General features: G+C 41.6%; 2 protein-coding genes across 2 annotated transcripts in view; both read left to right on the top strand.

Annotated features, from left to right (window-relative positions):
* LOC127598052 (tumor protein p53-inducible protein 11-like) overlaps positions 1-22778 on the top strand; it is an 823313-nt gene that overhangs the window by 743624 nt on the left and 56911 nt on the right. The window lies entirely within an intron of this gene.
* On the top strand, positions 687-21065 carry LOC127598050 (LHFPL tetraspan subfamily member 3 protein-like). Its single transcript, XM_052061558.1, has 4 exons — positions 687-1544; positions 18689-18925; positions 19214-19240; positions 19987-21065. Exons 1-3 carry the CDS (start codon positions 1118-1120, stop codon positions 19228-19230), a joined length of 681 nt encoding a protein of 226 aa, XP_051917518.1. The 5' UTR covers positions 687-1117; the 3' UTR covers positions 19231-19240; positions 19987-21065.

A 22778-nucleotide genomic window follows, 5' to 3' on the forward strand; every position in this document is an offset into this window, starting at 1 on the left:
AACTGATCTGCACTGGATTTAACTCACCTCAACTCAACTGTATTTATAGAGTTTAAAACAACCACCGCTGTATACAAAGTGCTGTAAAAGAAGCCAAAAAATGTAAACAAATAATAAATACATAAATAACCACACTCTAATATGTACAATGTCGCCATTTAATTCAATGATTATTTCACACACTACCAGTGGTGTATTGCCATTCATTTCCATGATTCAGGTTCCTGCATCGCTTACTTATCTTTCCAACAATTTTTTATGCATAGAAAATTATTGAAGTTGCTTTTGGTTCTGAGTTCTGACCTCAAGCATTCATTTACCACCAATCTCTGGACTGAGAGACTTGTTTTTCTCTTCTGTTCGACTGTGATTTAAAATGGTTGATTTTGCCCACTGTTGTGTAAAGTGAACGTGTCATTCATCCAGTTACATCACCCCAGGAATAATCGAACCCTTTCTATCCAGACCCCTCTCTATGTGTCATTCACCACCTTCCTTGACCTTGCCCCGCCAGCTGTGCGTGATTAATCCGAATATCGATTTCGCTCCCCAGTTGTCGTCGTTTTATGTTTTGCATCCCATTCTTTTGTTATTTATTCATTTCATCCACGCCATGAGCTGACATTGGTGAAAAAACAAAGAAGTTAGTCTGCCCAGTGAAATGTGTGTGATGTGCGTGCAAACAGCCCATGCCCCGCCCTCTCCGGCTTCCAGCATCACTGCTGACCGGCGGCGATGCTGTCATCAAACCGGAAGATAAAATCCGGTTGAAGCACCCATGCAGGCCCTGCCATTCATATTTGGATATTGCAATTGCATGCCGACGCGTCTTCGTTGTTCGTGTGGGGCACCGCGGCGCCTGTAGGACGTCGCTAGGATTCCAAGGACACTGGCGATGAGTACGTCTGACGACGACTGCACGGTGTGATCGTGGCTTCATCGAGTTTCATTGACGGGGACCAGCGCCCGTTTGGACGATGCCACGTCACGAGATGATCGCGCCAGACAGATGCTGCGGTGCTGCACTTGCACGGCCATAGATTGGGACCCCCCAGCCCCTCTACTCGCTTCATGACAAAACAGCTTTAGCGTCTCTTCTTTTTTCTTAGTGCATACAATGATACCCGCCAGCGCCGCATCAATGTTACCGTCTGCAGAAGCTGCCAAACTGTACCAGACGAATTACGTCCGAAACTCCCGCGTCATCGGACTCCTATGGGCTATATTCACCATCCTGTTCGGCATCGTGAACGTGACTATCTTCTCGCAGCCCTATTGGATCGGTGATGGCGTGGACACGCCGCAGGCCGGCTACTTCGGGCTCTTTCACTACTGCATCGGGGACGGGGTCTCCAGGGAGATGGCCTGCCAAGGCAGCTTCACCGAGTTCTCCGCCATCCCGTCCAGAGCCTTTAAGGCTGCCTCCTTCTTCATCGGGATGTCCATGATGCTGGTGGTCACCTGCATCGGATGCTTCTCGCTGTTCTTCCTCCTCAGCACCTCCACTGTGTACAAGATCTGCGGCTGGATGCAGGCTGCAGCAGGTAAGGCGTCCAGAATAGTCAACAAACTCCGTTGGAAAATAATATAGACAATTGGGATAATTACACTCGTCAACAAATCTTTGCTACAATGAGAGATGCAAGTAAACTTTTTTTTTTTTTTGCTGTGATTCAGATTCTTAATCTGCCCGCATCTTTTTTCTTTCGAGTCTAGCACATCAGGTTTGCATAGTAATGTAATAATAATATACTCTGTAATATGTTTAGTAACTATTATGAATTAAGTCATCTTCAGCAACAGGTGGAATTTTAGTCTGAAACGTCATAGCTCTAAATTACAACACGGGTAAAGTCCATATTGTGCAAGCTTTAAAAAAAACTGATGCGCTAGAAAAACTTCACAGTTGCAATAATTGTACTATATGGCAATTGCATAATTAGACGATTTATTACTTACCATGTAAGAACACGCAACTCCTGTTGGTTTTTTTCTTATTTGGATTAGATTTAGATGTATTTAATGCTGCTCTTTTTGTTTGTTTTGGTTATTTGTTGGATATACTATTTTATTTATACCGTTTGAGTGTTTTGAGTGAATATTGCTGCTGTGATAATTTACTTTCCCCACACTAAAAATCTATCTATCTATCTATCTATCTATCTATCTATCTATCTATCTATCTATCTATCTATCTATCTATCTATCTATCTATCTATCTATCTATCTATCTATCTATCTATCTATCTATCTATCTATCTATCTATCTATCTATCTATCTATCTATCTATCTATCTATCTATCTGATTGAATCTAAAAATCTATTCTCGCCCCTATGATCACTTAAAACTGTCCCAACCACACCGAACGAACTTGCGTATGCATTGTATTTTGATTTAATATATATTCCTTCCACGTTCCGAAAACCCTCATGTTAGGTCATTGATCTGAACCTGAGTGTGAAACGTTTTTCACGATGTGACCATTGATTGCCTGGCAAGTAGTCCAGGGTGTATGTTGCTTTTCGCCGAAGTCAGTTGGAATAGGTCCCAGTTTGCCGGTGATCCTGAGGAGAAAAATCAGTCGATGAAATAGATGTGGATGGAAGTAAAGGAAACTGAAACGTGTTTTAGGGTCAACCTGCCGTTATCACAACTCCGTGATTAATCGTAAAAATCTTATAAACAAAAGTTTTTTAAGCGATCGTGATCATTATTATAGTGTAATTTTTAACATTCGTGGTTGTCACACAAGTGTTAATAAAAAGATGAACCTTTGTCAATGAATTAGTAAAAGATAAAGGCCCTTAACTTTGATAGCATGAAGCAACACGTATCATTACAATGGAGTTATCCTGTTGTGAATTTCCAGACTTTCTGAATATTCTTGAGTTTATCTTGTAGTAATGGTCCTTGATGAGGCTGCAAAGGACAACGAAAGATGCGCAAAACTGCTCACTGAACTGAGGTCTCATGGATTTGTTGGGAAGTAGTCATCTGGTCCTGACCACTCCATTACCAAAGCATTGTACGACCAACGATGCAAGGATAGCCATGGTACACGACAGTCTTACATTTCTGCCTGCCTCACAATCAGTGTAATAATGTAATGTAAACACTTGTACTCCTTTCCATGTGAGCGGTGCACTGATTAGCTAAATGAATTTTCAGTGGAGGCTGCCAAGTCTGACGAACGCTGTCCAGAGTGTCCCGCAAAGCAAATCAGTTAAGATAAAAATGTGCGTTCTCTGCTTTAACCGGTAACCGTCAGACTCCGATGTTTTCACTTTGCAGTAGGTGTGAGTGTTTGTGTGTTGATATTGTCATTGTCACCATCTAATGCCATCCATGCAATTTGAGTGTTGAGTTATTGAGGCAGCCAGCAGAGTGGTATTATGTGGAACAGGTCCAGCTCCGTGTGGCATGATGGGCTGAATTAATGCATTAAGGGAATTTTAATGAGCAGGCCACTGCTGCAGCAACGAGATGAAAGAGAAAACAGAGAGGAGAGAGTCTGACCATGACAAGCTGCTGATGTCTAATGAGCAAGTCTGACTGCTTAGCACTGTCGAGAGGCATTTCTCTTTGATGAAGCTAAAACATCCACTGCCATCACTTAACGTAGCTGCTCTGTGGCGGAGTGGTGACCAACCTAGTTTATGGAACTTTTGATAAAACATACAGTTCAGTGTCAAGCGCAAACGTGTTGTGACAACTCTAACTTTGCTGTTTTATTAACTTTGTCATAATTATTATTTTGGGCGGCCCGGTAGTCCAGTGGTTAGCACGTCGGCTTCACAGTGCAGAGGTACCGGGTTCGATTCCAGCTCCGGCCTCCCTGTGTGGAGTTTGCATGTTCTCCCCGGGCCTGCGTGGGTTTTCTGCGGGTGCTCCGGTTTCCTCCCACATTCCAAAAACATGCGTGGCAGGCTGATTGAACACTCTAAATTGTCCCTAGGTGTGAGTGTGTGTGCTAATGGTTGTTTGTTGCTGTGTGCCCTGCGATTGGCTGGCAACCGATTCAGGGTGTCCCCCGCCTACTGCCCGAAGACAGCTGGGATAGGCTCCAGCACCCCCCGCGACCCTAGTGAGGATCAAGCGGCTCGGAAGATTAATGAATAATTATTATTTTTAAAATATCACTTTCTGCACATTTTACGTTACATTGGTTTTATTGGACCACAACAAAATCTTCTAAATGCAAATAGAAAAATGTGTTATGGTGAGGTTGTTTTTTTTTTTGTCCGTGATTCCAAAAGGGAAATAAATGGGTGGTACACAACACCAAGTCTCCTCGCTGCCCATCTTTAAAGCCCTCCTCAAAACTCACTTGTATTCTTTGGCGTTCGACTCAGCATGACTTAGATTTGTTCTTGATTTTACTGCTTGGTGCTTTCTTTATTATGGATTCGTCTTACTGTTTATTGTGTATGTTAAATCGCTCCATGTACAGCACTTTGTATGCAGCGATGGCTGTTTGAAAGTGCTCTATAAATACTGTTGACTTGACACCGCTCATTACCAAAAGAACATCACAGTTTAAGTGAATGGTGGGGCCAGGATTATGCTTTGGAGCTGATATTCTTGGGCTGGAAGTGGGGCATTCAGACAAATGCCAGTCAGTGCACGAAACTTTCAAGGCTTCTGCCTTAACCCCCACCCCAGAAAAAAAATGGACAGGAAAAGCCTCCTAGAACAGAAACCTTTAAGGCTTCTGCCTTCACCCCCACCCCAGAAAAAAAATGGACAGGAAAAGCCTCCTAGAACAGCTGAGCTTTATTTGGGATTATTCGGAGGCACTTTACATTTAAAATTAGTCTGAACGTAATTGTTTAACTAAGAACCGAGCCACATCCCAATTATAACATGGTGTGCACACATGTGCAACTACATTTATGTCACATATTTGTACTCTGCCTTTCAAAATGAGATTTTCAAATGAGTTGTACAGATTATAGATAACATTAATGGTAGAAAAAAAATTGAAACAATTCTTCTTGACCTGTTACTTTTTAGCATCCAAAAACCTGGCATTTGAACAGGGGTGTGTAGACTTTTTATATCCACTGTGCATGCAACTTCTTGGGTTTTTATTTTCAAAACATTTGCAACAATTTCCGATGAAACTGCTTTCATGTTGTTGTTATGGTGTCTTGTGTATCGACAGATGTGAATTACATTTTGGAATACAGTATTGCTGTCCACGTAACAAAATATGGCAAAAGTGAAGCACTTTTTACGTGAATAGTTTCCGGTTGCATAGCTCAGTCACCTCATTTTCATTGTCTTTCTTCACTTGCTTTGCCCACATGTGAACTGTCTCAAACATACTAAAAATGATGTTAGTGTACACTGTGCATGATTAGCCCGATCTTGTCAGGCATGCCCACTTCAAGGACATGAATGGAGATCATATTCAGTTTTTTATTTCTCGCTAATGCACTTCGCATCTTATGGGTGGTATTCTTTGTGTCGATTGGAACCCAAAAGCATTACCAGGGTTAAGGTCATGCAATATCGTGGCCAAGTTTGCCCCCTCCTGCTTCAACCCAAAATATTCTTAATGCCGTATTATGATAAATGCACTTCGGTTCACAGCACTTTTCTCCAGTGTTTCATTTCACGTAAGTGCTAGTCTCCCATAAGGAGCGGTGTTGTGACTCTGATTCTCAGATAAGAATGTTGAATGTTTAATGTAAATACAGACCACCAACAAACACCTGAGCTCTCTGCGTGTATGTCGAAAAGGGAAGGCGGGGGGGTGCAAAGTTGAGTGCTCCCGTGTACATTTGATGGACCTGCGGTCTTTGCCTGGGCGCAGCTATTTCTGTCCATGCATCAAAACCCTCTTACCTTATCGCCTCCTATTACTTTCGTATAATTTCACCCATCTGTGCATGTCTCCCACTCATTTTGACCTCATAGAATATTTTCCTGCAATGCAATGGCCCCTGTTCGTCTTTAAAAAAACAAAAGAACCTCAGTCTTCCTTGCTTCCAGGAAAACAAACTGTGCTTTCCATTCTCTTTATTTACAGGCTATGAGAGGCGCAAAACTTAAACAAATAACTATTTCTTATATTAATTCATGGGTCATTTGCATTCATTTTAGCATATAAGACCAAAACACATATGCATAATAAATCTGATATTGTTTATCGTCATACAGATTCATGTATTGCCGGTGATTGTTAAACATTACATAGGAGGAGGATGCTTGAAAAAAGAGATTGCACATTAAATTGCAATCGCAATGTTAAGAAAAAAATGTGATGAGGTTATTTTTAAAAGTCGTTCAGCCCTACCGTGAGGTCACTTAAAATTCATTCTTGCAGTTATACGCAACACTCTTACAGTACACTCTCTTATAGCCTTTTCCATATCGTCAATATTTCCCTTTTTGCAGATAGAGATGAGTCAACCCCGCAAGAAAAAAGGACATACTGAATGTTTTGTAACATTAGATCAGAACCTTTGTGCCCAGTTACCGTTTTCCAGCCATTGGACTTATTTGTGGAGCTCCATTTATCATTTTGCCTATTGTGGTCCAATTCTAAACGCAATACCAAGATAGTTACAGAATAAGTCCTCACACATACAGTATATGAAAGGGGACTCCCAATTAAAAAAAAAAAACCCTATTTGAGTCAACATGAAAATTACATGGACAGGCTGTCCAATCCAGTTTAGCCAGTCAGATGGAAAAAAAATACGAGTATAGCACCTACAATAGTCATGGTGTGTCTATTCTTTAATTGATTAACACATTATAGCTGTATCTATACATTATACTGTAAATATCCTCAATTAGTAAGGTTTTAAAACAGTCTTTCTCATACTGTCGGCCTATGTCTGTCTTTGCATAAAATGTGGAAAAACTAAAAATGCTTCATTCGGCTATTTGTCCTAAAGAGTGAATTTGTTCACATTTATCTGTATTGTACACATTTGCACAAATTCCACAAAATACCAAATATATCATGACGCATATATTTAGTGACATGTGTCCGGATTTTCTGTGAGTCTGTAGTTGCATTTAAAATAGTCATGCTTTTATCTTAATAATCCTGAATGTTTAAGTTTGTGATCAAGCTCACTTCGCTTTTTCCCAAACAAGCTTTCTGAGAGCAATTTCAACAGTTTTCCTGAGAGCATATTTTTGCGTCAGGCCCTCCTGGGTTTCCCTGATCTCCAAATAAACACTGAAAAGAAAATTTGGGAAATTTTTCAACTGAGCTGGTTGGTTCTCTGCCATCCTGAAGTCAGTTTACATTCACACTGGGTCATCATTTTACACTATTCCAATTGTGGTAAAGCAACCTGAATTAGGGTTGGAGTTAAATGTCTTTCAAAATAGCCACATCTCTGGGAACAGGTTCTCAGCTGAAGTATATTCAAATGAGCCAAAAACAAACAAAACAAAAAAGACTTCTCTGACTTTGAAGAGAAAGCGGTACGGATAATAACTGCAGTCTTGGCCCTTGTCCACTCTCCTTTCACTGTCCAGACTCAGTGCTGAAAATGAACACTTTCATTCCAAATCAGGTCTGTGCAAGCATTTGTAGTGCTTCATTGGCCAAACGTCTGATTGTGTTGTGAGCGTTTCTCATAACGCTGCATTTACCCCATTCGATACACGATGGGGAGACCTGCACTTGCATCCTAATTCTACAAAAGATCATTACAGCAAAAATTAGTATACAGTATTGATCAAACCCGTGTCTATTCAACTGCATAAGTGGATCTAGGCTGGCTTTTGTCCACAATTTCATTGACTCTGATTCTGTTCAAATAGGACACTGTTATTGACAATGTCAGTGAGGTCTTTGTTTTTGGTAGAACAATCTTAAGCTTGGCGTGGACTTGCACTTGTGCACCATCAGGAGCAACTTGGGTTTCAGCATCTTGCTTCAAGGACACTTTGATGTATTCACAAGGGCCGGGGGATCGAGCCCACAACCCATACCGCCCAACCTGGGTACACAAACGCATTGCAGTGCTCCAGGGCAATTCCAGGATCAAACGTCAGACTGCACGATGGTAACCCAAATTTTTCACCGACAACATATATAAGTGGAATCCCAAAATAATTGTAATCCTCAAAATTCTAAGTTACATACTAGGGTTCATTTTAGGCATGCTCGCTGTCATTTTGAGACCCATCCATCCATATTTGAATCCTCTTATCCTGCCAAGGGGCGCGGGGGGTATTGGAGCCTATCCCAGCCGTCTTTGGGCAGTAGGCGGGGGACACCCTGAACCGGTTGCCAGCCAATCGCAGGGCACACACAGACGAACGATAATCCGCGCTCACACTCACACCTCTCGGGGGAATTTTGACTCTTCAATCAGCCTGCCATGCATGTTTTTGGAATGTGGGAGGAAACCGGAGTACCCGGAGAAAACCCACTCAAGCCCCGGGAGAACATGCAAACTCCACACAGGGAGGCCGCAGCTGTAATTCAACCCGGTACCTCTGCACTGTGAGGTTGACACGCTAACCACTGGACCACCAGGCTGCAATCTTGAGACCCTTTTAAAATATTTCTACCACATTGTGTGACGGTGCATTGTCGCGTTCGAAATGACGCTGCAGCTTCACACAATAGAACGGGGTGGCGTTTTTTGCATATATCACATTCAGTCGGATACACTCACTGGGGCAGATTTATGTAATGCACAAACTGTCTGTTACCATTACAGTGTGATGCATTTGGTTTTCAGTCTTCACAAGCACGAAGCGTCCTCTGCCATGGGGGGAATGAGAGAACGAACTTTTAAACCCTCAGAGGTAAACAAACCACCACCAAGTTGGATATTTTTGCATATTCAGGCCTTTTACTTTTAGTCCGTATCAAGTGTTAAACAATAATATGGTTTAGGGGAAAATTATACTGCAGTGAGAGGCATCAGCATGTGGAAGATGTGCGTGCAACGCATATAGGCTATGCCCCGTTCAGCAGGATTAAGTATGAAAAACAAGTAGAAAGGAGATTTTTTTTTTAATGAGAGCAAAACGAATGCCCTGCAGTTTGTCCTCACTCAGCCCAAATAGTCCTCGCTTCGCAAGAGCATACTTTGAGGGTGTGACAATTTCTGTCTGTCAATTAACACATCGTGGATCGTATGCAAATATATGAACCTCTCGAGTTATACAAGATAATCAAAATAATAGAAATTCTTTTTCATTAGTTAATTTTCAGATTCAAACAAATGCCATTCGATTTTAAAACGGACTGCATTCTGAAGCGAACGATGAAATCGTGAATGTACGTAAGTGAAGCCAAGCTTGAAGGTGCTGAAGTGCAACAACAAAGTCTCTCGTCCTCAGTTTGTCTTTTACACAATGGCTAACAGGAGACCATTCAGAGCAGGGCTGCAGACTTTTTTTTGTTTGTTTTTTTACTGGGAGCACAGTAACCTTTAATCTGATATTTTAGGGGTGAACATTACAGGTGGACTTGCTGTGTAAATATTCAATCCACTCATTTTCTCTATATTACTGATCAAATGGGCTGAACTGTGGCGTATAACTGAGCGACAAAGAAATCTTCAAGACTAATTTTTTTTTAAATCATCAAGTTACTGTTACAAATCAAAAAGTTTCTGGTTGCAAATGCCAAGTAGATTAAAATTTTACTTTTAATCTACTTGGCATTTTCGTAGCAAAATACCACCACTTAGAGCCCTGCAGGGTGTATTCTGCCTTTCACCTTAAGTCAGTCAGCTCAGATAGACACCAGCGAACTGCAACCTCGAAGAGAACGGATGAATGGATGAATGACCACAAAATGTCATGAGTGTAAGGCAGCCAAAAGCTATCTTCCTGAAAATGAATCAATGTAACAAGTAGCAACATGTTCCACTTTCACACAAGAATTGTGTTATCGTTGTTGTGACTCGAAAATGAGCCGAATGTTACAAACACTTTTACGAACACCATGTGAAAGGTGGTTCGGTAACATACCGTAAGTCTGTGATTCCCAACTATTGTGCCGAAGCACATGAGTGCCGTAAGGGATTGTTAGGTGTGCTGTGGGAAGATTTTATTACCATGCCATTAACACATAGCGAACGGCAGAATAATTATAGCTCTCCACTAAATCGGCGATTCTCCACTTCAGTGGTGTCATGAGAGATCAGGAGGTGCACTTTAGGTAACCCGTGTATTCATGAGTTGCCATTTATATAATACAACAGAATAACAATATTTTGAGTCAAGTGAGATGAGAGCATTATTATTTCAGAAATTTTTTTTTTAGATGTTGATTTGGGGGTGGTCTTTGAGATGTGTATAATGTCAAAGATGTACCTTTGCTCTATAAAGGTTTGGAAACACGGCTGTAGGTGATCTGAGGCCATCATTCTACAATTGATCCACATTGTTGCTGGAAATGATAAGCCAGTAATCACCAAATAATGAAGTCAATCTCAATTCTGTGGCTGTTTTGCGTCTGTTGAACCTGTCAGTATTAACACAAAATTTGAACGTTGCTTTTGATCCCCATTGACCTTGCCAGTGCTTATCCTGAGTGGAGGTCTGCAACCTCTTTCTGGACTTGTTACATAAGCTTTGGCTCCCTCCATCTCTGAGCTGGATGTACTTGAACACTCCTGCCCCATCCCCGCCGCCCCCACTCGCCAATCACCACTGCATCCCCGCTTTGTGTGCCAATGTGCAACAATTTCCTGTTAATAATTGTTTGGAAAAAAGAATCAATTCAGTACCGTATTGGCCCGAATATAAGACGGCCCTGATTATAAGACTGCCCCCTCTTTTTGAAGACTCAAATTTGAAAAAATACTTTTTGAACACCAAATTCATTTTTATACAGAAAATAATTACAGTAGATCTGAAACAAATGATTATAACAATATATTTAAGAGAAAAAGCATGTTTTTTGCCTCATTCAAATCTTAATATCTGAACATTTAAATATATAAACTAAAGTGCAATCACATTCGTAAATGAATGGCTTCTGGTTTTTGAAAATGTGAATTACATCATAACTTCTCCTCAGCTGCTGGTTAACCTGACCGATCTTCGACCCACTTTTCTCCAGATTGTCGCTATGTTTCTCCATTTTCTGTTGTGTATTCTATTATTTTCTTCTCTTTTCTTTCTTACCGTTTTTTTTTCTTCTTCCTGCTACTGTTCTTTTTATTTTTATTCTTCTTGACAGGGGCTTACTTTGGCCTGGCGAGTCAAGTTAAGCATTCGCTTCAATGATATCTGGCGCCATCTAGCGTCGTGAATGGGTATAATGTCGAGACCCCGAATATATGACGACGCCCACTTTTTCAGTCACATTTCAATGCAAAAAACATCGTCTTATATTCGGGCCAATATGGTAATTGCCAGATGCATTGTGGTTTGCTTGGTTTATACAAGGAAGCTTGTTGAGAGACATTGCATGACTTATGCATTGATTAAACAACTGGATTATTTAACAAGTACATCCATCGGGGTGTAGGTGACTAAAAGACATTACTCAATCGTTTGGTCGATGCGTTCCTTGTTCCTCCGCTGTTAGATGCCGATTTTTTTTTCTGTCACCTGATGAGTCACTCATGCAATATTATCACAACATCATTGCAGTCAAGCAGAATGAAGATTTAGAAAATGTACAAAATGTACAGTAGGTTCATCGGCTCTGCTCGTGGGGTGGCACTCTCTAAAATGATAGATGATTCTTTTTTCAAGTAATCAACCAAAAACTACCAGCGTTGACACACTTGAAATCCCCACTTAGTCTGGCTTGTGCGGGATCTCTCGATCTTTTGAAACAGCTCCTTTTATATGAGTGCAATTAAAGCATATCATGGTGCTACGCCATCTCTTTGGCACTTTGTGCGCTCGTCTTTGGATCTTGATAAGAGTCTTAACTGTCCAGTTTGAAGAGAGGTACCACACTTCATTAGTGCTTGGACCAGCCATGGGAAAGATTGGATTAATCTGTCTTGTTCTATGGACTCATTATTTCAACACATACTTTTGGATGGAAGGACTCCATTAAACACAGTATGAAAATGTAATTTGGAGCAGAGGAGGGTGCATTTAGTTTTAGCATATGCCATCCATTATGGCATTGCCTGCTGGTCAGGCAGCATCTCGGCCCGGGACAGAAAGAGACTGGAGCGGCTGGTCAGGAAGGCCAGTTCTGTCCTGGGTTGCTCCCTTGACACTCTGGAGGAGGTGGGCAACAGAAGGATGCTAACTAAGCTAAAAGCTATGATGGCCAGTCCCTCCCACCCCCTCCAGCCCGCCCTGACAGCACTTGGTAGCTCCTTCAGCCAGAGACTGTTAAACCCGCGCTGCAAGAAGGAGAGATACCGACGCTCGTTCCTACCGACTGCTGTCAGGCTGATGAATAAAAAATAATTTTTATCCATTTGTGTTCATATTGTATTTAATTGAAAGATGTTTGTTGTTTCTTTTTTCTCTTTCTCCTTTCTTCTTTCTATATACATTCTTGCTGCTTTAGGCTGTAAATTTCCCCATTGTGGGACGAATAAAGGATATCTTATCTTATCTTATACTGCTCTTTAATGTAAATGTGAGTGGGAGAGCACAACCATACTGACAGGCCCTGTAGGTGACAGATTTACAGTGGAAGGTGAAAGTGAACATAATTTGGAAAAGTGACTTTGACTGTTTTGTTGATGTTGAATACTTGGGTCTGCAGAGTGCCTGCCCACCCATCAAGTATGAAATGAAGCACCCAAAACTCCTGTGAAGTAGTCACCCAATCTGCCCAAAGATGTGCAACTATCCATCAAGTGGATTAGGAAAACAAAGTAGATTTTTTTTTTTAACGGTGAACTGACTCTTATATCTGCCCGTTCCTGGAAATGTGTCTGAACGAGCCATTCTGAATTTTGTGATGTGGGATATAACAGTTTGACTAATTTACGTAACAAGCGCCCATACACAGTTTCTCTGCTTATGAAATGGCAGCTGCAGGAGGTTGGCTGAATATCCGCCTGTTATAAGGAAGCTTTATATGTCTTCATAGAGGCGGCCCGGTGGTCGAGTGGTTCGCACATCGACCTCACAGTGCAGAGAGACCGGGTTTGATTCCAGCTTTGGCCTTCCTGTGTGGAGTTTGCATGTTCTCCCCGTGCCTGCGTGGGTTTTCTCAGTTTTTCTACGGGTACTCCAGTTTCCTCACACATTCCAAAAAATTGTTCCGAGGTGTGAGTGTGAGCGCGGATGGTTGTTTGTCTCCATGTGGCTTGTGATTGGCTGGCAACCGGTTCAGGGTGTCCCCCGCCTACTGCCCAGAGGCAGCTCGGCTAGGCTCCATCATTTGTGTTTGCACGTACACACACACACACACACACACACACACACACACACACACACACACACAAATATATATTTTTTCTTTCTTTAGGCAATGAAGCAGATGGACTGAGTCTCACCAAATCCCATCATGCAACTCCACCACAATGCTTATGAATAAATGATGCTCAGAGTTCACAAGTCAATGAAATTTTTCTTGCACTATCGATGGGATTTGCGATTCTCTTTGTCCAAATGAGCCAATGTGCTGCTGTCAAATCTGCAGTACCATCTGCCGGTCTGCTGTCAGACTCTCGTGCCACGCCGTTTGAGCGTCATCTGCCCTACCTACATCCTCTTACATAAGCGGCTGCTAGCATTCTAGAATTTCTCCGCCCCGTTTTCCACTCGCATGATCTCAGTGTTTGCAGGATGGCAGCAAGTAAGGGAGGTGAATGTGCGAACGATAGACGTGAAGAAAAGCTTAATATAGCAGTGCTAAAGGCGGCTTCGGCATATGGTGTCCAGTGCTCTTGATGTTTGCGTGGTGCTCGCCAGTGGCTGCATGCAGACAGACAGGTAGACAGGGATGGAGCATGTCTCCCTGCATGCGTGAGTTCAATCCCTCACCATCTAGACCACCTCCTTCGCTTGCTAATCTCATGTCTTCTCTCTGCATGTCTTCAAGATAAGAGAAGCGAGAAAGGTAGCACGAGGCCATCAGCTCAAACATATATACCGGTAATCACATACAGTATATGCCTTTGGTTTAGTTAAATATGGGCCCTTTAACTTTATTTAAATGCCTTCAAGAATCTGTAGATTACACAATTTTACAGATTTTTGCCATGTGTTTTTTTTTAATCGTAGACAGTAGACATCTTTGTTTTAAAATTCTACCTTCCTTGAGCAAAAGTTTATCTCCTTTCCATCACCTGCGTTAGCCCTGAATGCACAGCTCATGGATTTCACTACACTGATTGGCTTACATGTATCCAACCAGGTAGTGCTATGAGTGGGATAATCCCGCCTACCAAGATGTCACAGCAGATAGAGAGACACAGTTGTATCAGAGCAAGAACAACAAAAATTAGATTGGTGTCTTATTGGCCGCCTGGTTTATTTAAAAAAATAAAAAATAAAAGAAGAAGAAGAATATTGGGCTGATGCTGATCAGCGTCAAAATGCCAAATATCAGCGCCCTTTATTGGCCTGGAGGATAACTGTTAGTTTGCATAGTATGCAAAACCCAACCGATAATATTTGTAGCACCACTCTTGACATGACCAGATTGGGTTATATTTACCTCGTATTTTGATTGAGCAGACTGGGTTCAAGATTGGATTAGGGGTGGGCTAAAGAGCAGGTCATGAATCGAGACACAGTTTCTTTGTTCTTTCTAAGGTAATATCGGTGGCAGCTGGATATGGTCATTTTCCTGCCGGTGTATAAAGTCTATTGAGGCATTCGTTGAGTTAAAGTGCTTTGAATTTAAACTTGGTTATGTAAGAGGATTCTGCACTTCTGCAATGAGCGTGCTTCTGTGTTTGTGGATGAGTTGACTCCAGGCAATTTTATTTTTAAAAAAATGTGTTTGACTGCATGAAGACTGCTTGTGGATATGCTCTTGCCACTTGTCTGCAACTCGAGTCACAAGAGGCCACCATGCAGGCACCAGGCATGTGGCACAGTATGTAGACCACATTCTATGACTTGCCGTGATATTTTTCCACTCTCTTCTCCACTGGGTCCCCTGATGCTATCACTGCATGACAGGCTTCTATTCTTCTTCCTCTGCCTCTTTTGGGTCATGTAAAATTCATGATGCCACTGAAGGCATGCAGGAGACATCCAGGAGGATCTGCTACAGCTCTTGTTACTACTCTATTAAAAATAACATGAGGCTGTGAGAACCATAATATTGCCTCGCTTACTTTTTTGGTGTGAAATGTAATACTGTATACTGTACGCACGCCACTCAGATTATTAGGTCCTCGTGTACAATCGAATGCGATACTGCAACAAAATATATAAATTTCATATACTTACTATGAGAATAATATTGCTGATCAATACCCTCGAGTAACGTATTGACTTTTTAGTTGGTTTGATAAAAGAAATGGGTCTCTGGAGTGCCTGCCCGTCCAGCAAATGTGAAATTTAGTAGATGTTTACACATTTTTGAAAATGTTCGCTGCTGGACAGGACTGAACGACATCATTTTGAGATAAAAATGTTGAGCTCAGACAACACGATTTTGTGCTCGTTTAAGCTGATTTTTTTTTTTTCCTCAAAGCACACTTATTCGCCCGAGCTCACCAATCACTCGTGGACAGGTCACACTAAAGAGTCAGTTCTGAGCTTGTGCAGTTGCAAAATTGTACATATTCCTTATTCATGTAGTTCATATCTCATGCACTGATTCGGACATGTTGAGTGAGTGAAAGTAATAATCTTGATTAGTGCTGACTTTCTCTGTGCAGCTCAATAGCATTAATACATATTCATATAGAAGGTCAATGTCAATGTTTGGTGACAGATCATCCAAGTGCCTCAGTGTAATGCGACCATGTGCAAATGGCAGTAAAGAAGAAATAACAATTCCCACCCCAGAATCATATTTATCAAAACTTCCCCTAAATATGAGGGTTGCCAGTGGGGTGGCCAGAGACGTGCGAGTGGTGGCTGTAGCGACGCCCCTGATCAAGTCTATTAAAGTGGTCCTTGATTCGCACAATAAAATGCCACTGCATCTGTGTGTTCGTGAAACTAACACACAGTACATACAGGTAAAAGGAGGCTTTTGCAACGGCGATAACCCACCGTGGACTCTACTTCTGTCTAAAACGGCAACATCTCCGCAGTCACAACCTGTATATGTCAAGACTTGAGCCAAGGGCAGAATCATGCACAGGATTCTAGAGGACGTTTGGCAGGCTGTGATACAGTAAAGTGAGTGACACGGGGCCAAGTACACAGCCCGTCAGCTCCAACTTCAATCTTGCCTGAATGACAAGGTCTTGTCTGGTACCACCTGGAGGCAATCACTTTTTCATTCACTAAAGATAGGTCCAGCCAAAGGTTCCACTCGACTCACTGTGGTTGTTTAATCACCACAGTTAACTTGCTCCCGCCCTCACTTTAAGGATTCGAAGGGAGTGAAAATGACGTGGTCATGCCTCTTGGTGTGTTTGCAGGGTGCTCGCTGTCCACCTGAATCAGAGCCAGTGTCTGAGTCTTTGCTCTGTGAACTAGCGCACCCACATGAATTGCTTATGACAGTTAGAGCCATGGGGGAGCGAGAGGGGGATGCTCTGCTCTTTTAAATTTGTCTCCTGCATGCCTTGCTGTGTCATTCCCTTTCGTACTCACTGAAGCATCTTGAAATGTCCCTTGTTGGCAGGATTCAGGATTATATACGGTAGCAAAAATGGGTATGGAATAGGTGTGGAATTTTAAACTCTTCCTTTTTGCAAAATTGTTTCAGAACAGGAATATTTTAGGGATATCTAGTGAGGATCGCTCTATGCCACAGCATTTCAGAAGTTTGTATTTTCTTCTGTTGATACCATTCCCTTGTTGATTTACTTCTTCTACTTCCTGTGCTGGGGCACTGCTGTGTTGCGGAATGAATATTCTATTAAAGGGAAGGTCAACCCCAAAATTTTCTTTACAAGAATATGTTCTATGCGGCACCACTAGTCTAAACTGTCATGTTTCGGTTTGTGACCAACAGGTGGCACTGTAGGGCTCTCCCTGCAGCTGCACACCTGTTGGTCGTTATGTCGTTATGTAATTGTTTAAAAGGACTCCCGGCACAACCACTCAGTGTTAGGACAATTTTTGTTTGCTTTCAACTGTCATGTTTGTTTCTGTCATGGTTCTGTTCCTGTTAGTTTTTTGCCACAGTCATGGTTTTGTTTTACTACTTTGGATTCATTTTGGTTGATAGCACTTTGTTTTTTTTGGGGGGATTCATTTTTCTCTGTGTTTTATTAAATACAATTCATCAAATTCACCCTGCTCCTCCCTCCTGCTTGGTTTTTGGGGTCCACCACCACCTTGCAACCTGACATTTTGCCATTGATATGTCATTGGTACAGTTGACAGCTTTTTCCACTGCTTTTTACTTTGTATTCAAATGATTTGGCTGTCACACCACCACTGACCTTGTTTTCTCTGTTGCTAGCACCGCTATTGCTGGTCAAAAGCGATGACTCGTCTTATCTCATCTCAAGCTCTTCAGACTTATTTACCCCTGGGTCGGCGGCAGATCCTTTTGTTCTCGCCAATTCAAATTCAAACAACGCGCTCGAGGCCACTGTAGCCTGCAGTAGGCTGCACTCTCCAGCTCTTGCATTAGCTTCAGCAGACTGCGCCTTATTTGTAACCGAGATGATCAGATCGCAATTTATGACCACTTTATGCAGTTATCCAGGTGCTGTAATTCTGAAGCGTTCACATCCTTTCAGGGTATAGGCTCAATCTAATTTGTATTTTCAACCGATTAAACATTCAATTTGTTTTGTGAAGTTGACCGACTTGACCTTCTGAAAACAGTCTGACGCATGAGGCTGTGGAGAACAGTGTTTAGTTTCTTCAATGAACGATAAAGTGTGTGTGTGTGTGTGTGGGTGTGTGTGTGTGTGTGTGTGTGTGTGTGTGTGTGTGTGTGTGTGGGTGTGTGCGTGTGTGTGTGTGTGTGTGTGTGTGTGTGTGTGTGTGTGTGTGTGCGTGTGTGTGTGTGTGTGTGCGTGTGTGTGTGTGAGCGCGTTTGCATGCAATGGTTGAGACCTACTATAGATGGTCAGAGCAATTTATTGAAAATGCCAAGGGCCAGAGAGGAGCCACCGTGATGGAAATGGGTGGAATACAATTAGAAATTGCATTTACATTTAAAAGACGAGTCCATCAAAGAAGGTAAACAGGCACTAAAGATGCATTTTCAATTTCTATGTAGCAATCAGTGATAATGTTGAAAAGCGTTCATCCCTCCCACCCAAACACTCAATGTGAGAGCAAGAGCAACAGGAATAACAAAGTGAAATATTTTTTGTTTTATCATTAATATGTAAATGTGGTCCTCTTCAGATGTTTTTTTTGTAAAGTGAATGATTTGAAACCTAATATCTCTCTCTCTCTCTCTCTCTCTCTCTCTCTCTCTCTCTCTCTCTCTCTCTCTCTCTCTCTCTCTATATATATATATATATATATATATATGTATATATATATGAAAAAAACACGAAGTGGCCTTTTTTTGTGTCTTTCTTGCAACATGTCATTATCACTGAGTCCATTTATTATGACACAAAGTGTTCTCGACACAATTCACATCCATCTCTCCTGAATGATTTTTTTTCTTAGATGCTGACCTTCGTTCACACGTTCATGTTCCTTCCCTGCAGGTGTGTGTCTGGTACTGGGCTGTATGATCTACCCTGATGGCTGGGACAGTGAGGAAGTGCGGCGGATGTGCGGGGAGCAGACGGACAAATACAGCCTTGGGGCTTGCTCCATGCGCTGGGCCTACATCCTCGCCATCATGGGCATCTTGGACGCGCTCATCCTCTCCTTCCTGGCTTTTGTCCTCGGGAATCGTCAGGATGGCCTCATGACAGAGGAGCTGCTGGCTGAGAGCAAGGGTGAAAGTGACATCATAACCTCACGATGATGTCATGTTTTGTTGTTTTCCTCTTGTCACACCCAGCACCCAGCCAGCACAAGAGATGTTGTTTAGAACAATTAGTTCAGCCCTAGTTCCCTCTGCTGGTGTGTGTGAGCATTACAAGCAGTCAATGTGAAGGATGCTTATGGCCAAGTGTGAACGTGGGAGTCTATTAATAGCATGACCTTGACAACGTGCAGATGAATTTTAATTAATATTGTCTCCCTGTTTCTGTTTCTTTTCTTTTTTCTTTTTTTTTTTGCAGAAGGAGGCAATGCTTAGCAACATTTTGGTGAGTAAGACATCATTTTACACACGGATCCAAGTATTATTACATTATGTAAACAAACACATGGTATTTTGGTAGTCATGTGTTCGTAATGTCAAAAAAATAAGGCAAACAATTAACCGTGAAGCTTTTGACTGTCACATGGAGAACTTTTTATACATCTCACTTTTTAAAAAATGTATTGACATGATTACAGTATTTTCTTGTAAACCACGCTCGTGCAATTGCATCTTGTTAAAAAAAGATCAGATGAACACAACATGCATTAATATATATGTAATTGCACAAAGTATAATGTGACTTTATGTGCAAGTTGAGTTTATCATGTAAAAATATGCCAAAGAAGCTTGGCGTGGTGTACTTTTGAATATTCTTTTGATTGGGCATAGATTATAGTCTCTAATTTAGTTTTCTGTTTTATCTGCACCACACTAAAAATGCCCTGCGATTCAGATTTTCATATCGGCGCAAGTCTCGCTACTCGTGTTTGCTAATTTGGCAGACCCGCCTCAACCAAGCTGAGCAGACCAGCACAGCAGAAGTATTTTGGAGATGGAACTGGTAGTGTAACAGTTTGTTGTCAGAAAGTCGGTATAAACCTTACGTCTGCCCCGACCACATCTAACACCATAGTTTAGTTTCGACACATCTTGTTAAAATCTGAGATCATTTGAGTCCTGTATTGGCTATTCTACCACGCATTTTTGGGGGCATTCTAAATAATATGTTTTGATCTGTCATATTTCCAGGCTCCCAGGGTCCACAGAGACATCCCTTCAACATCACACGACAGGAGGGAGGAGGAGAGGAAACCATGCAGCCACTCTCCAAAAAGACCTCAGCCATTGCCCTTTCCCCTTTTGCTTGCAGCCCCTTACGTCATCCTCCAACATTTAGACAAAGCCCCTATAATGCACATTCAACCCAGTGAGCCTGCAATGCAACCCCCTTTGCATTGACGGACCATGGCGGGGGCGCAGACTGTTACTAAATGACAGGGGTGGACTGAGCACAAATTGCAACAACCACCAACACATCATTATCCAATACACACATGCTTACTGTACCGTACAACCAATTTACTACTATACTCTATGTTAACAATGATCTGTATGTTCCACTGTAAACATATGTGTCACAATTTATCAAGAGAAGAATCCATGTACAGTGTTTCATCATTTTGATGTACAGGCTTAATAATGACATGAAAAAGGATTTGGACCATTTATTTGTCTTTCTCTGTTTACATTTAACTGATATTCTCTGTAGATTGAAGTTTGTACAGAAAATTAAGATGCTATTGGACTCAATCCCTTCTATGCCCGTCTAGCTAACTTTGCACAGTGCTTCAGTTCTGTTGTTTTTAGTATTTAACTCTAGTATATACACTGTGATGGGGTTGTTAGAAGACCGCCTGTTGCAGGATGTGTAGCTGCTGTGTGAATGTATGGCCGAATGAGCACCAGTGTGCAAGCTTGTGTGAATGTGTCATATTTTGTGTATTGTATAGTACACACAGACACACACGCATGTACACACACATACACACACACGCACATAATGTTCCTGTTGTATCTATTTTAATGTCTTTAGCTGGTTGTGTTTCGCTTTGACTCACAAATTAGCTAACTGGTGAGCGCAAACAGGGTAACAGGATGCAGTGTCATCTAATGAATGTGGGTCATGTGTAAAGTTGAGATTAAATGGATTTAGCTCCACCTATCTTGTGTAAATAGGTATAGACAGAACCCACAGTGGTTATCTCACAGTAATTAAAGAGCTTCCTTTAAGATTATTGTATATCAAGACATAATAAAGGTTTTGACTCGATCACTTTTGTCTTTTTATGTAGGCCTGAGAATGTGGTTGTCGTGTGAATGGGTCGCTTAATTACGTGCCAAAAGAGACACATGAAAGTGGGCTATGATTCTTGATCCTGGGGTAATTTGACAAAAGCATGCCATAGACTTGTGTAAAAGACATGTGTGAATTGTTTTGAATTGTGAATAAAAAAGTATGTGCCATATAAAATATGGAATTTTACCAAAAGACTGAAAACGACAGGATTCCCTTGAAGGAGGAAAAACTTGACTGTAAGATTAAGCAAGCTTAACATTTCACTGGCAAGTAACAATCGCCTTAGCAAAGTCACATGTACACACCACCATTAGGACAAGAATTTTGTGGAGATTACAAAAGAAATAAACTTACCACGGACCACATTTGAACTAGAGTACACGATGATCAACTGCTGCTCAGTTACCCATTCAATTCATCATAGACGAGGAATACATAGTCCAAGGGTTATGAAGGCCAGGCCTTCCAGTGAAAGCAATTATTTATTTATTAGGAAATATTGCATTTGGATATAACTCTTTTAAATCATGCGTAAAACCTAGGTCTTAAGTCAAACACCATCAGTTTGTTTAAAAATGAAACTAGATATGACAACCATAATTGTTTTCGTTTTTCTTTTGTGTCAAAAAGCCTGTATTATTTGCTAGGAATTTTTTTTTCTGGGTTTGGTCAAGTGATGTAATGAGCCGAGTACAATTTCGTACCAGTTTCAGTGGGCAGCAGACTAGCTTCAGTGAACGTTGACTCTGAGTCATCAACCCGTTGCCTTTCCCCCAGCCCACCCCCGTTATGGAGGGGGAAATGTATATTTTCAGGTGGTACACTGTAAAAGTTGTAAAGAACCGGTGCCTCAACATATAATTTCACACAGAAGAAAACATACAATGTTGTTGCGTATAAATAGACGAATCCGAAAGTGTCTTTTTGACAAAAGGCACTGATTGTAACGTTTCAAATAAGGAAGATGTCCCTTTAAGAGTAGCAGGAAACGGTGTTCAAACTGTTTTGGTCCCGCCTCCTTGTTTGTCATCCCGGAAGTAGCTTTCGAAGTACAGAAACAAAAACAGATTCACGAACGAACGATAACGTGGAATCGTCGCAGGAAACTGCGACCAAGTATTATCTGTGCGTCGGGCGAACGTTGGACTCCGTCGTCGTAAAATGTAATGTCATACAGTACACGTTAGGGCTGAACGAGTCTGACAAATAATTTGTGATATGACATTATGTATGACTAATAACTAAACATGACAATATGTTCTAGTCCTTTGTCACAGGAAACAAAAAAACTGTAAGTCATCCACTTTTAGCTTATTATAGAAACAAAGTTCATAACAGAAAGAAACCTCCTGGTACGTGACGTGTGCCAGGAGGAAGTTGGACGCCCTGCACAACAAGACGGCAATGCCAGAGACTGCAGAGTGCAGACACACTGTCGCGGTTCGGAGCGTTCCTTGACCTTCCTCAACTCAACACCAGGGGGCAGTCTTGCTTTATTGCATTTCTCCAAGCTCGCGTTTACCCGGCCTTTGTACCTACCCTGCCTTGTCTGCGGCTGGCCATCGACGGTATATGAATAATCTATTATTAAGCCTGAGGGCTGTTTGTATAGACTAGAGCCAAAAACTGTGAATTTTCACATGACATTCAAACAGTTTGAATGCTGAAGAGATAATTGCACAAG

Source organism: Hippocampus zosterae, chromosome 3 (assembly GCF_025434085.1).
Source record: "Hippocampus zosterae strain Florida chromosome 3, ASM2543408v3, whole genome shotgun sequence".
NCBI lineage: Eukaryota > Metazoa > Chordata > Actinopteri > Syngnathiformes > Syngnathidae > Hippocampus > Hippocampus zosterae.